The sequence below is a fragment of the Podarcis pityusensis genome (genome assembly GCF_964106645.2).
Source record: "Podarcis pityusensis genome assembly, chromosome: 9".
Lineage (NCBI taxonomy): Eukaryota > Metazoa > Chordata > Lepidosauria > Squamata > Lacertidae > Podarcis > Podarcis pityusensis.
The window spans coordinates 37,618,307-37,633,148 of record NC_138034.1 but is presented as its reverse complement, the minus strand read 5'-3'; the positions used below and the strand labels follow the sequence as shown (position 1 = coordinate 37,633,148).

The 14,842-nt window shown below is 41.7% G+C and overlaps 1 protein-coding gene across 2 annotated transcripts in view; it reads left to right on the top strand.

Moving 5' to 3' along the window:
• Positions 1-14,842, top strand: part of MND1 (meiotic nuclear divisions 1) — a 40,429-nt gene that overhangs the window by 16,419 nt on the left and 9,168 nt on the right. For both annotated transcript variants that reach the window (XM_081022152.1, XM_081022151.1), the window contains exons 5-6: positions 8,809-8,883; positions 10,283-10,397. In XM_081022152.1, coding sequence (XP_080878278.1) covers positions 8,809-8,883; positions 10,283-10,397 — 190 coding nt within the window. The remainder of the gene's footprint in view (positions 1-8,808; positions 8,884-10,282; positions 10,398-14,842) is intronic.

Sequence of the window (14,842 nt, the reverse complement as noted above, 5' to 3'; positions counted from 1 at the left end):
TACCAACCGTGGGGTGTCACGGCTAATCATTCTTTAATGTTGGAGAATATTAATGCGGCAGGTGCTTTTTAAATACGTGCCAAATACATTTATGCATTACTTTGTATATGCTTCAAGTTATTTTATTTAACAGAACAGGACTAGGTACTCAGCTATTAGTTTCAGCAGGTTGTGGATCAGCCTGATCAGCTATAGCTTCAAGAGTAAATGTTCCGACCAATGTGTCATTGTTGTTTTAATATTGCTGTTTCTCTTGATTAAAGGTTTCCTTAAGCTCCTGCAAAACCTGTATTAGATTCATGCATATAGGATTTGTTCATTGTGAATAGTGAGTTGTGTTAGAACAGTTGGCTACCCCCACCTACCTCTGTTATCCTGCAGAGTTCAAGAAGACAGGACTGTTACAACATTTCTTAAGTATGTTTTTATCAGGTTACATAAGGTTTAAGGTATACCTATTAGTTACTAGCGTGGGGGAGGATATTGTCATAATATTTGTATACGGGCTCTAACGAAGCCTTGTACAAAAAGAATTTTACAACTGGTGTTGCCTGCAGGCTCACAATGTAATTCTTCAGAAAAGTAACTTAATTGTGTGCCTCATTTGAGTATGGCTTACAGGATTGTAAAATAGTCTAATGAGATGTCAGTGACTGTGTTATTTTCTATTTGATGCTTATTGGATTTATGGCACAGGTGCCCCCAAAGATTCCGTTGTTGCAGCTTTTATTATTTACCACTTCTTTTCATAAACAACATGCTGTACAGAACACAGAATGCAATCTAGTCTCTACTCATAGGGCACTGCTTAAAGGACAGAAAAAGGAACTTTTCTTAGGAGTGGGGACAGCTGTGTATGAGTCACAGAGGCAGGAGTGAGAGTTTAAAGCAATGCATGTTGACATAACAAGCAACCTAGTATGCTGGTTGTGTCTTTATTGAAGTGTGCTGTCATAGTAAATTGATATCAGAATAAATGTCAGTTGATAACCAGTTTCTATAACCAGGCGTGCTTAAATCACCCTCCTTCTCACAGGTCAATTTGGAATGGGCTCTGGTAAAACAATTTATTTTTAAAAAAATCAGGAAATAGAAACCTGGGCTGGAATAAAATTACCTGGTGCTGAAATGACAACAAAGTAAACTCAAAGTACCAACATTAAAAAGAGTCTTATACCAATTGTCATCCATTGATGGCACCTGGAGAAGGACCTCAGTAAAAATATAATAATAATAATAATAATAATAATAATAATAATAATACTCCACCCATCTGGCTGGGTTTCCCCAGCCACTCTGGGCGGCTGCCAACAGAATATTAAAAATGCAATAAAACATCAAACATTAAAAAACTTCGCTAAACAGAAGATTAGGTGGAGACAGGTGATCTTTAAGGTACCTTTGTCACACGGGCAGCTGCTTTATACGGAATCAGACCGATTAGTCTCTCTAGATCAGGTATGTCCAACTCCCAAGAGACTGCGATCTACTCCTACAGTTGTTGACCTTTTTTTTGGCCAATTGATCTGGAACACACAGTCGACCAGGGATGCCCCAAGATAGTGATCGACCGGTTGGACATGCCTGCTCTAGATCAGTGTTCCTTGTATTGATGTTGCGATTTCATCCAGAAGACATTCCCAGGCCTACTTGAAGTTGCTGGTGAATATCACTGACCTATGGCCCTCCCCCAAAGCATTAAAGGTCAAAGCTAGTCTGTTAAATTGGGCCTGGAAGTGGAGTGGGAGTAGTGAAGTTGATAAATACTCTTACTTTCCAGTCGCAATTAGCAAAATCAAAGCTCTATTTTGAAATAATTGAAGTTTGTCAGCAGCCTTCAATGGTAGTCCCACCTGCAGTGCATTTCAGTAGTCCAAACAGGAGCTTGGAAGAGCCTTGCAACATCGTCTCTATGCTGTCCTAGGACACTGGTGCAAAATCCCAAGCACCAGAATTCCTGACAACACTAGTAAACACCCAGGAGCCCTTGGAGGTACATTTTGAGGATGGTTCAGGCACATGAGATGCTGCTGCTGTGCACGAGGCCTTGGGATGCAGGAAAATATGGAAATGCTATTTAGTGGGCTAAAGAGCCAGGAGAGCTGCAGACTTGGCAAACCAAACTGGGCCTAAACTACAGAGAAGGTTTCAAACTGGCTTCAAGGAGTTTGGGGGCGTGGGGCTGAAATATTTAAACTCCCAAAGTGTCTGGTCAGAGATTCCCTTGGCCTTGTTTTGCCGTGATGTGCAAGCTTTCAACAAACAGGGAATCATTTTCATAAGGAAGTTTTCAAACATGTGATCTTGCAGTTCGCAATCAGAAGTGACAGTCCAAAAAGGACTGTACAATATGCAAAATAAAATAAAATAAAATAAAATAAAATAAAAATTCCCCGCATTTGAATTGGGCCTTAATGTTCTGCTTGGCATACCAACAAATTTCTGTGTTGCCTTTGGTTTAGAAGATACATGTGCTAAAATGTGTTTTTATCCACATGCAACCAAATTCATGCTTTATACATAGACTGGGAAGATTTACTCCCCTCAAAAGAAAGTTCTGTCAGTATTCAAAGACACCCATTCAGCAACTGCTGTTATAAAACCCTACATTTTTTTAGCCTTTGAGGAATTGCTGAACCACACCCAGCACATTTTGGACCAGCAGTGGTGTCTGACTCATCTGCACCCAACCAGGAAAACAAGACTTTTTCTGCTCCTTGGAATTTTTAACAGTATGACTAAACCTGGGTGCATTCTGACTTAGTGAAATGGCCCCCTATATTCCTGGAGAATCACAATTTTTGGAGCATTATGTCCTATATCAAGCCATCTGTGATGTGGAAGGTAATAGCAAAAACACCTGATTTGTGTGTTTCTGGTAATTAGTGAGCCTTACTCTAGAAATATAGCAGCCTATCCACCCATAAAGCAGAGACATCACCTTGCCGACAAAGGTCCGTATAGTCTAGCTATGGTTTTCCCGGTAGTGATGTATGGAAGTGAGAGCTGGACCATAAAGAAGGCTGATCACCGAAGAATTGATGCTTTTGAATTATGGTGCTGGAGGAGACTCTTGAGAGTCCCATGGACTGCAAGAAGATCAAACCTATCCATTCTTAAGGAAATCAGCCCTGAGTGCTCACTGGAAGGACAGATCGTGAAGCTGAGGCTCCAATACTTTGGCTACCTCATGAGAAGAGAAGACTCCCTGGAAAAGACCCTGATGTTGGGAAAGATTGAAGGCACAAGAAGAAGGGGGCGACAGAGGACAAGATGGTTGGACAGTGTTCTCGAAGCTACCAGCATGAGTTTGACCAAACTGCGGGAGGCAGTGGAAGAGAGGAGTGCCTGTTGTGCTCTGGTCCATGGGGTCACGAAGAATCGGACACGACTAAACGACTAAACAACAACATCCATCCATTTTAATTAATTTACATGGAACTTTTGTTACAAATGTGTTTTTCAGACCTTTATCTTGCCTCTCTTCTCAAGAGTATTCAGAAACATTACAATCACTTTCGTTTACAGGAAACAGACTGAAAGTGACTAAGCTCAAATCATCCTTCCTGAGCCTTTGGCAGATGAGATACTTCAACACAATTCCACCCAAGACCAGACAAAACCTAGGATTATTCTACTTTTGAATGACGACAAACTGTAATCAGTGTAGATCGCTGGCCAACAGCCAAATTAAAGTAGAGTAAAATATATATATATATATATATATATATATTTAAAAAAACACCCCTACAGACCCGATCATGCCCTGTTTGGGTCTTAGAATTATACTTTGGGGTTTAATTCTAAGACCATTTTGTGGTTCACCTCAGATGCCAAAATGTATTGTCAGTCATTGATTTCGCACTGTTTCTGTGCTTTTAACACTTGCATCGCAGGCATACATTTTGCAGGTCATGTTTATCCAGTCATAGCTTCTTCATGCTGGGAACCGGTTTAATTGTGGGATTTCTGCCTGCATTGTAGTTCTCAAAGCACAGGAGCTTTGCCAGAAAAAAAAAGTTTGTAAGTGGAAAAGGAGGGCTGCCCCTAGGCATTTGGAGTTAACAGCAGACTGTGCTGAGGCTAGCCAGCACATGAACAGCCTTGAGTGAACTGATTAGCTGTAGGTTTGGGGTGCAGGGTAGCAAGTACATTTTCAGTAGAAGCAGGTATACCAGTGGGAAAATGAACCATAAACGGGGAGATCAGGAGCACTGCAGCCAAACAGTGAAAGACACAGAGAAGATGATGCACAGGAGGACATGGGAACTAAAGCTCAAGCTAGATGACAGCTGGGCAGCTAACATTTGCGTTCGTGGTGCTTGCCTAATTCACATACAAGATGGAGGAATCTCTGACTTGTTTCTCTTTTTTTACTCCCAAGGGGGCTTTAAACTGGGCCAGAATGTCTAGAATGTTGAAAGCAGCAAGCCCAAGAGTATAGGAAACCTTTCTGTTTAGTTGTTCTGTAATAGTTGTACTGTGAATAGGCAATTTTGAGTTAGGATTGCAGAATTCCATCATGTTTGCTGCTGTCAGTATGAGCTAGAAGACATTGCTTAATTCATTCACAGTCTGCATTCCAGGTTGCTTGGTAGATTGGGTACATACTGTAGAGCGACTGATAATCCTAGACAAGGGTGACTTCCCCTAACAAAACTCTAGCATAATATCTATTGCTTAGGTTCTACACCTCTTCACTTTGCTCCTAACATTAAGACCTCTTGTGACTTAGACCTCTGCTCCAATGCATAGTTTTAAGAACTAGCCTGCCATCCTCATGGTGATGGTGATGATTTTATGAATCACATTTCATATATAGATTTCAAGGTGATTTACAATAAAAACAACTGAAATAGGTTTTAAAACAACATTCTCCCCCCCAATCCAGCTGAAAAAAGGTTGTTGAAACAAAAATGTCTTCAGTTGTAAGTCCATAGCAGCTTGAGTTGGATTTACTTCTGAGGAGATGGACGGGTGATTATGGAACTCTAGTGAACAGAAAATAGCTCATCAAAATGCTAAATGGGATTTGGTGCCAGGTAAAGCATGTGGGAGGATTATGGATATGCAAAATCACACATGGTTGCAGATTTTGGGTAGATGCAGTTAAAGCTCTCCTTTTTATTCTCTGCTGCCTCTTTTAAAAGTGAATTGGTGTATGTAGAATTCACAGCCAACCATCTGTCCCTCAGGCCAAGCCAGAGAGCTCAGTTATGAGGCACTGAGGCTTTGCTCTGCCTTTTCAATATACAAAAATGTTCCCGTTCCAATTTTGTCTTACTATAAAAAGCAATACTTTGCCTGAATTAATTAGTTTTTGTTTGCTAGCTGTAAGGTTTTCTAACTGGCAAAGCAAAACACACACACACTTTTTGCAATTGCATATATATTGCCATGAGCAGAATTAATTAAATAAGAAAATAAGAGATACACTGCACTGATAAAATGATCAGTTGTAGAATATCGCTATATAGTTAATCAAAAGTATTACTGCAGTTATGACAGAACTGCTCATCAAATCCAGTGTATTAATCTGGATGTTATTGTCTGCTTGCTACAAGTAGAGGGCAGCTGGTGTCTAAGAGTTGCTTGCAGAGCTACGGGTGGTATCCAGTGTACTTTTTCCGTTGCCACAAGGATTTCTGTTTGTGTAACAGGAACTTCCTTTATTTTGCTCTCTCCATGTGCAACCTCCCATAATCTGCTCCAGAGGCTTGAGAACCCCCCAAAACAGAACAGATTAAGGGGGGGGGAGAAGAGGAGAGAGGGGGAAGGTTCTGTTCTGCAGCCAAAAGTCCTTGTGCTGATGAAATGAATGCACTGAATTCTTCCCAATAGATCCAGACAATTCCTTGTAAACTAGATTACATTTACCAACTAGCATTTAAATGCTGAAGCCAGGTTCTTTTCTGGAATACATAGTAGGGCATTACCATTATTAGGGCAACCGAAATGTTACAAATAGTGTGCAAGCTTTTGAGTTCTCCAGAATGCATTAGCTGGCTAGATAGAACATAAACCGAAGCCAATGAGGTGAGGGATTTTGACTGACACTGAAGTCGTGGAGTCTGCTGGAAAGGGAAAGTAGCAGCGGACATGAAAATGAAACTCTCTTAGATGCTATTTGGGTTGCACCAAGACTTGTTGCATGTGTCCTTCCCTGCTCCTGCTGGAATTCCAGGACGCAAGCCAGAGTCTGGCTTGTGACATTGGAACCTGGGCTTGTGGTTTGTTTCCCCCAAACAAACCACAAACATTAAGCCAAGAACAAACCTTGGCAACGTTCATGGTTTATTTGGAGAGAAACAAACTAGGAGTACGTTTGGACATCATGATAAACCAGATTCTGGCTTGTTTCCCTGTGTGTTCACTTTAAACCAGTTTGCTTTATCTGTGGTTTAGATTTAATGTGTAAACCAGGCTACTAACATTTCCCTGTTCCTGAGGATGTGGCCAGATTCATGGCATAACAGTCAGTTTTTTAATTTTATTTCTATGATGTATGCATGTGTGCATGCCTTCCTAGATTGCAGGTATGCAAACAATTATAAGTGGTTAAGAACATAGGATTTGTATGGTGGTCAGAACCAGTGCTTTTCTTCTAGAAAAAAAGGTGCCAGTACTCACCATGAAGTTGTTAGAATAAATGCCACACTTTTAACCAGAGCTTTTATTTGGGGGGGGGGGGGAGTTCCGGTACTGCATAGCCTTGAGTACCCCCTGGAGAAAAAAAGCAGTGGTCAGAACTCAGCTGTGATTACTTTAGCATTGCAGTTTGTGTGTGTTTTAATATGTCCTTATGCCATATTTACATTGTTTTCCTGGCTATAAAATATTAAGTGTGTTACAGCTTTAAAAGGTCTTTATAGCAGGGAATACTATTCAGTGGCTGCACTTAGGGCTTGCATTTGCGTGAGCAACACCATGATCGTAAACAAGGCTATCTGGGAGAAAGGGTCATTGATTTCATCACAACTTTCTTCTTCTTCTAATATGTGTTCTTAGCACTGCAGTGAGGTTTGTAGAAACTTTTCTACTACAGTGGTACCTTGGTTGTCGAACGGCTTGGCTCCCGAACAAATCGGCTCCTGAACACCGCAAACCCGGAAGTAAGTGTTCTGGTTTGCGAACTTTTTTTGGAAGCCGAACTTCCAACGCGGCTTCCGCTTGAGTGCAGGAAGCTCCTGCGGCCAATTGGAAGCCGCGTCTTGGTTTTTGAACGGTTCCAGGAGTCGAACAGATTAAGTTCGACAACCAAGGTTCCACTGTACTACTAAGCAGAGTTGTAAAACAAGTTTAAGGGAAGATTTCATGTTAGTCTGCTTTAAAGTTTTGGAATCCAGAAAGCGGGTATCTGAGTTTCTGCATTTGACTAGGAAAAAAAACAGGAGATGAGGTCTGCAAATCTTTGCAGTGGAAGGACACCTTTTTAAAAGGCTTCACCATAAAAGGCGATGTGGATAGAGTGGGAGCTGTAAGTACTTGTCAGTGAGTCAACAAAAGAGAACCTTAGCAATGTCATTTGAATAATGTGTTGTGAACTGTTCTTACTCTTGTGCTGGAAGAATGAATCTGAAAAAGTGCTATGTAAGCAGGATTTCTTGAGACCTTAGAAACACAATAGCCTCTGCATTATAAGTATTATATGCACTATATTTTGTTGATAATTGAATTGCTGGGCAACCTAGGAGCATGTAAGGTTACTGCTTAGCCAATGGTGCTTTTTTGACAGTAGCTGCTAATAAACTATGAATGTGCATTGGAATCCCATCTAGTCTTTTTTTAATGTTGGAAAGAGCTGTGTAAGTGTATTCACATGAACTCTACTTGAATTCATAATAAATATAGTTGCTGTTCATTTCATTAAATCCCCCGTCTGTCTTTGATGCATGGTATCTGGAAGGCCTGCACAACTTGACACCCACCAGATGTTTATGGCGACCTTTCAGTGGTTTCATAAACCACCTTGATGCAGTTTTGAAGATACCATAACAAGAAGTTTAAAAGCTCACTGGCCCCAGTACATGGCTGGTGGGTTGTATTCAGCTTGGTGATTCAGTTGTTGTACTCCTTTGGTATGTAGGTATTTTTGTTGTTTCACCCAGAACAAATGTGTTGCTTCAGTGTAGCAGATCTGTCATATCTATAAATGGTTATATGTGCAAATTTCACATTGTGGGAGAGGCAATCCCCCCCCCCCCCATATTGGAGTTTTCATGAAAAGAAATTGTTATGGCAAATCTCTACAGGATCCACCACTTGATCTGAAGCAGATGAGGGTATCCCATCGCCACCACGGCAAGATACTTGATGTTGCATGCTGGGATACTTAAAGATGCACTTGTGGTCTGAAGTGCTACAGTCCAGAATTAGATTTCCTTCCTCATCTGTTTGTGAGAACTAGGACAAAATACTGAAAGTGATCTATAAGAAATGAAGTGCTCCTCAAGCTCTAGGATGGGTGTTTTGAATTTGGGATTATCTAGTCTTGTTTCTTGACACTAGGTGTGCATCAAATTAACCCATTTAATATCCCTGCCTTTTCCCTTAGGAGGGTGTAAAAAGAAGTTGGCCATGTTCCCTGTACCCTATTTTGCTATTTAAAATGCTTCAGGAATAAAGAGAGTTTATGAAATAGTCATGTCTTGGTCAGAATCCTGATTTATCATTGAAGGTTAGGCCTGTAGCAGACTTACTCTGTTATTTCTTGAGCTGAAAAATTGTAACAGTACAGTCAAATATAAAGATGAAGAGGTTTTTACTAAAAATAAATTGTTTTGACTTCTATTTCTTCTCTCCCTTCAGTTCTCAGAATATAGCCAAAAGAAAAAAAGCTTACAAGAAAGCATTGAGAAATCAAAAATTGGGCGCCAAGACACTGTAAGTTTTACTGAATTTGAAGTATCCACAATAAAACATAATCTGAAAACTTTGGGGTGTTAAAGGTGGATGTTATTTTTAAAATTGGGGTGCATTTGTGGCAGCAGGTGGCATAGGCAAAACTTCGTATTGTATTAGGGGCAGAAGCATAGGAAGAAAGGGGGGGAAAGTCTTATATTGTTCTTATTATTTTTTTAAAATGCTTTTCTTACTAAGGCTTACTGCACTTGCAAATAAAAGTTAAATGTTCAGGGCAGGACGTGCCTACTTCTGCACCAGAACATTTTTGCAACTATGATGTTATTAGATGCTATTTCAACGTTGCTGCCAAATGCAGCAGTATAATACAGTACGATCATGTCTTGCATTGGAGTTAGGTTCTGGGGTTGGCACATATATGCAAAATCATGTATACCTGAACCACTGCCTTGGACCCACCCCTGTGTGACCATCTGGAAGGCTCTTTCTGTGCTGGGAAAACCCAGCTCAAAAGGAGCTTTTAAGTTTTCCACCTTTGCATTCGGTTAATCACTGGGATTTCAGCCATGCAAGGCTGAAATCAGACAAGTCACCATATTTTTCGCTCTATAGGAAGCACCCGACCATAGGACGCACCTAGTTTTAGAGGGGGAGAACAAGAAAAAAAAATCTCTCCCTCTCTGCGCAGCGCCCCTTCAGCGAAGCGGCAGGAGAAACGGAGCCCCTTCCATTTCTCCTCCCGCTTCGCTGAAGGTACGCTGCGCAGAGAGGGAAAGCTGTGAAGCGCCTCTCCAGCGAAGCAAAGCCAGGAGAGCAAGAGGGATCGGTGTGCTCTTCTGGCTTCAGTGAAAGCAACCCGAAGCCTCCGGAGTGCAGCGGGAGTTCCCGCTGCGCTCCGGAGGCTTCGGGTGGCTATCCTGAAGCCAGGAGAGTCTTGCTCTCCTGGCTTTAGCAAAAGGAACCCGAAGCCTCCGGAGGCTTCAGGCGGCTATCCCTATCCAGGCTATCCCTATCCCTATCCAGGCTTCAGTGAAAGCAACGCGAAGCCTCTGGAGCGCGGCGGGAGCGCCCCCACTGCGCTTCGGAGGCTTCGTGTTGCTATCGCTGAAGCCATGGAGCCTGCATTCACTCCATAAGATGTGCACACATTTCCCCTTAATTTTTGGAGGGGGAAAAGTGCGTCTTATGGAGTGAAAAATACGGTAATCACACTTAAGATACGACCTTACTGTACTGAAAACTGCTTGAACTTTTTACAGGTAATGCCACTTAGCCCAAATATGTATAAAGTCTGGTTCGTTGATTCAGTGTCATAGCTCTAGATCTGGTGCTTGCATCCTTAGAGAGAAAAGAGGGTAGAGCGCAACACTTAGGTTGTAATTGACACCTTTTAAGAATACTGGTTAATTTTTGAACACAGGCAGAACGTGCGGCACTCATAAAGGAACTTACTGCCCTTCGTCAGAAGAGAGACCAATTAAAGGCAGAAATAGATAAATACAAAGAATGTGATCCGGATATTGTTGAAGAAATCCGTAAGTTGTGTCTAGAGTTATTTTAGCACTGTGTAGTAACTGAAATTTTGGAACATATCAGGTGTGTCATCTGAAACCTCAGTCATTAGCAAAACTTTTAAATAACTCAGTTAGCTTGTCAATGGCAGGGAAACTAATGTCTAGATAACGGGTGGGTAACCTTTCTCAGCCCAAGTTCTGCATTGCGGGTTGGCCACCCCTCCAGTGGTGACCGCGACTGCCAGCACATGCTCACTTGCACATGTGCACACATGCTCACCAGGCAGGCAGATGCACATGCACACTCAGCAGAGCAGGGGGGTTGTTTAGGAAATAAGTGTGATATTGGTGGCTGCCTATCAGCACTCCTTCCTGTTTTCTCTCGAAGACCTAACAATGGCACCACACCAGGGTGAGACGTGGTGATTTTCAAAGGGTAAGAAGTGCCTTGTTTAAAGAGGTTGGCAGGCCACTAAAAATGGCTCACTATGAGTAATCTAGATAAGTAACTTACAGGTAGCTGGGTGATAAATATTGTAGACATAGTATGAGCGGACTGTGAAATGGGAAAGGAAGGGAAAGCGCTATAGAAATGAAAATAAGATTATGTCCTGCTGGATCAAGCCAAAAGTTCATTTGGTTCAGCATCTTGTTTCCCACACTGAGCAGCCAGATCTTCTAAAAAGCTCACAATCGGTATGAAGACAATGTCCCTCTCCTACTGTTGTTCCCCAGCAGCTGATATTCAGTGGCACGCAGCATGTTGTCCTAACAACTGTTGGAAGATTCCATATGTTTTGTTTAATCCCCTTGAAAGCTATCTAAGCTAGTGGTCATTGTCACGTCCTGTGGCAGTGAGTGCCATGAACTGCTTATGGGCTGTGTGAAGAAGTACTGTATTCTTCACCCCATAAGACACACTTGACCATAAGACACACCTAGTTTCCAGAGGGGGAATGCAAGGAAAAAAGTATTATTTAAAGGGAGCGCTGAGCAGAGCCTGTATTAATCCCAGGCTCTGTTCAGCGCTCCCTTTCACAAGCCGCGCGGAGCGTGCGTGCAGCGCTTGCAGGCTTTTCCCCAAGGAGGGAGAAGGGCAGCCCTTCTCCCTCCTCGGGGAAAAGCCCGCAAGAGCCGCACACACACTCCACGCTGCTCTTTAAAGGGAGCGCCGAGCAGAGCCTCCCGCCTGCATTCGCTCCATAAGATGCACACACATTTCCCCTTACTTTTTAGGAGGGGGAAGTGCGTCTTATAGAGCGAAAAATACAGTACTTTGCTTTTTTTCCCTCCTGAGACTGTTGCTGATCAATTTATTGGATGTCCACAAATGTTAGTATCATGAATGAGAGTGACAAAATTCTCTCTTGCCACTTACTCAGTTCCTTGAATAATTTTATAATCTTATATAATATATTTCTGCTGCGTTGTCACTTAAAAAAAAATCTGCTCCTTAGGGTTGGGAGGAACCCCTTGAACAGATATAGGGGTTATGGTTGGGGGCAAAGGCCAAAGAGAAAATAGAAAAGTTCTGTTGTGTAGCCAAATTATCTGCTGGTAGACCTACTTAATTTATCCTTTCCTGTTTAGTAGAAAGGGTAGACCCTTTCCTGTTAGTCAATCACCACCAGTTCAGACTCTGTGAGTGTGTACATATATTTTGAACTTTTTGCTTGAATATGTGTGTGAACCAATATGGTACAGTTAGTAGAAGAGTAGATTTGGATTTAAAAACAAGATATTTCATCTCTTAAACTTGTTGGGTAGTCCTAGGGAAGTCACTTTCTTTCAGCCTAACCTGTCTTACAGGCTAGTGGTACAGATAAAAATGTTGCTTTCAGTTCTTTGGTAGAAGGAGAGGAGACAAATAATAGTTACTGAATAGGAAAGCACAAGATTCAGTGTTTGTTCATGTATCTCAGAAAAGAATTTGCTCTTTGGCACATTCCCTAGTTGCCATATTTTGTTGGAGTTTTGTTTTTTGTTTTTTCCACAACTGTTGTCTTTCTTTACTTCTGCCCATCCCTATTTTTCCTTTGCTTGTTTAGATTAGTGGCCCAAACATTTCCCCCCGTGGACCACATGAAAATTGCTGAGGGTCTTAGCGAACCATATAACAATTTTTCTGCCTGCTGTAGCAATTGTTAATTCCACAGAATTCAAGTGAAATACAATATAAGAACTAAAAGAAGCAATAGAAATACAATTAGAAATCAATATGAATATTCAGGGCAATGTATGTGCTGTCTCCCATCTTCAACATCCACAGGCATGCTGTGGACCACCTGAATGAAGCTTGTGGCCCACAGTTTGGGAAACCCTGGTCTGAAGGTTTAAATTTCCTCATAGCAGGAAGGTGGTAATGGTTATACACAGATGCTTCTGTATTTGAATAATACAGAATATTATTCAATAATGGGGCCCAGCAACAACTTGTTGCGGGGGGGGGGGGGGGCTTCAAAGTTCTCCCTTATCAGAAAGAAAGGCAGCTGGTGTTCCAGGGAACACCTGGAAGACCTTGAAAATGCAGATCAGGTTGGCTGTCAGGTGATAGAATCTGCATCTTCAAAGTAGTCCGGTTGCTCAGAACAGGAAAGCCACACCATTTGAAGAGCGATAGTTATCTGCATTCTCTTTCTGCCCCCACCCTGCAGATTACTCATATACACTTTCACACTCTTCGCTTTTTTTCCAAAAGCTGTTTTTAAAAATACATTATTATTTTTTTTTACTTTTGCAAACCTCTCGATTCTCATGAGGATGCTGATGCCTCCCTGTTGCATGTTGGTGGTGCTGTTTTGGCTACATAAGTATCGAGGTTCGAAAACGAATGTCAGAAATGGAGGGAATGCTGATAACACACATCCTTCCTGCCAGCATGGTATGATACAGACAAAATACCCATGGTGTGGTCTTCTGGACAGACACAAAGTCCATGAGTTGACCATTTAAAATGTACCTCCTGCATTGATCCAGCATGTGAGTAAATTGACCTGCCCTTTCGAGTGAGGGCTGCTTCCGCTTCTGCAGTGCGATAAAGCTTTTTGTGCAATGCAAATTTTGGAGGATCTCTGTTGTGACTGTGTCTTAGTTAAATCCTTGAACAAATGTCATTGTGCACATTAATTATGCATTTCCTTTGACCCAACATCTGTAGAGGCCTTCTGCAAAGCTAAGGAAGTGCATAAAACAATGTCGCATCTGCCTTTACACTTAAGAACAGTGCATATTAAAGACTACTGTGCTAGCTGTGCCTTTGTGGGGCTGCATTGTTAAAGCATTAGATCTTTGTGAACTGTTTTTTAAATTTTTTTAAAAAAGAAATCTGTCAAGTCCCATCAATGCAGGCTTCCCATGTCCCTTATGGAAAGGTCAGACTGTCAAATCTCATCAGTACAGAAGTACTGTCTCTCCCAAAAGTGTCTGATAGGGTTTGTCAGGACTATGTAACAAAAGACTTCTGTCAACTCCACACAAATACATTGTCTACAACCATACGCTAGGCTTAGTTGTACTGCCCACACACTATTGACCTATTTGGGGTTTCTTTCTCGCTCTTGAAATAAAAGAGCTTTTTGCTCATAACTCAGCTCCACAGTCAGCACTAGAAGATGGGCTGGAAATCTGCTGTTTGTAGTTTGAGGCTCTCCCCCACCACAGCAGTTCCCAGTCGTCTTCACGTAGCCGCTTCTCAGATTTTTCTGTTGTGTAGACAGCAGAACAACTGGACAGAGAGCATAAGTTGGCTTTGCCTCTTGGTCATCCCACAATGGAAGAGGGCAGGAAGAAAGGTCTTTCCTGGTCTTGTCAGGAATGATGGGGGTTGGAGTCCAACAACATCTGGAGGGCCACAGTTTCCTCATCCCTGATCTAGCCATTGCATGTTTTATGACCGCACTTGGTATTGTCAAAGAATTTAGCATCCTAAAAATAGTGGTTTTCATTTTTAAAGGTTCCTATTTCCTGTGTAAAGATAAAGTTATGTGCATGTTTAGTGACATGTTAGCAGTCAGAGTAGGTCTTTTCAGTTTGTTGTTTTCATGCTATTGTAGAATGATGCAAAACATATTTGCATATATTGGCATGGTCTGCATATTTCTTTTTCCTGTAACAGAATTTGACCCTGATGCAGAATTTAGTCATTTCTTTTCTTTCTTAGTTTTTGATATTTAAGAAACTTGGTGCTTCACCTAGCTACCAAAAGGATAGAGTTAACATCACATTTGAGTAGTATAAGATGTATGTAGCATAATATATACAGTGGTACCTCGGGTTAAGTACTTAATTCGTTCCGGAGGTCTGTACTTAACCTAAACTGTTCTTAACCTGAAGCACAACTTTAGCTAATGGGGCCTCCCGCTGCTGCCGCGCCACTGGAACACGATTTCTGTTCTCATCCTGATGCAAAGTTCTTAACCTGAAGCAATATTTCTGGGGTAGCAGAATCTGTAACCTGAAACATGTGT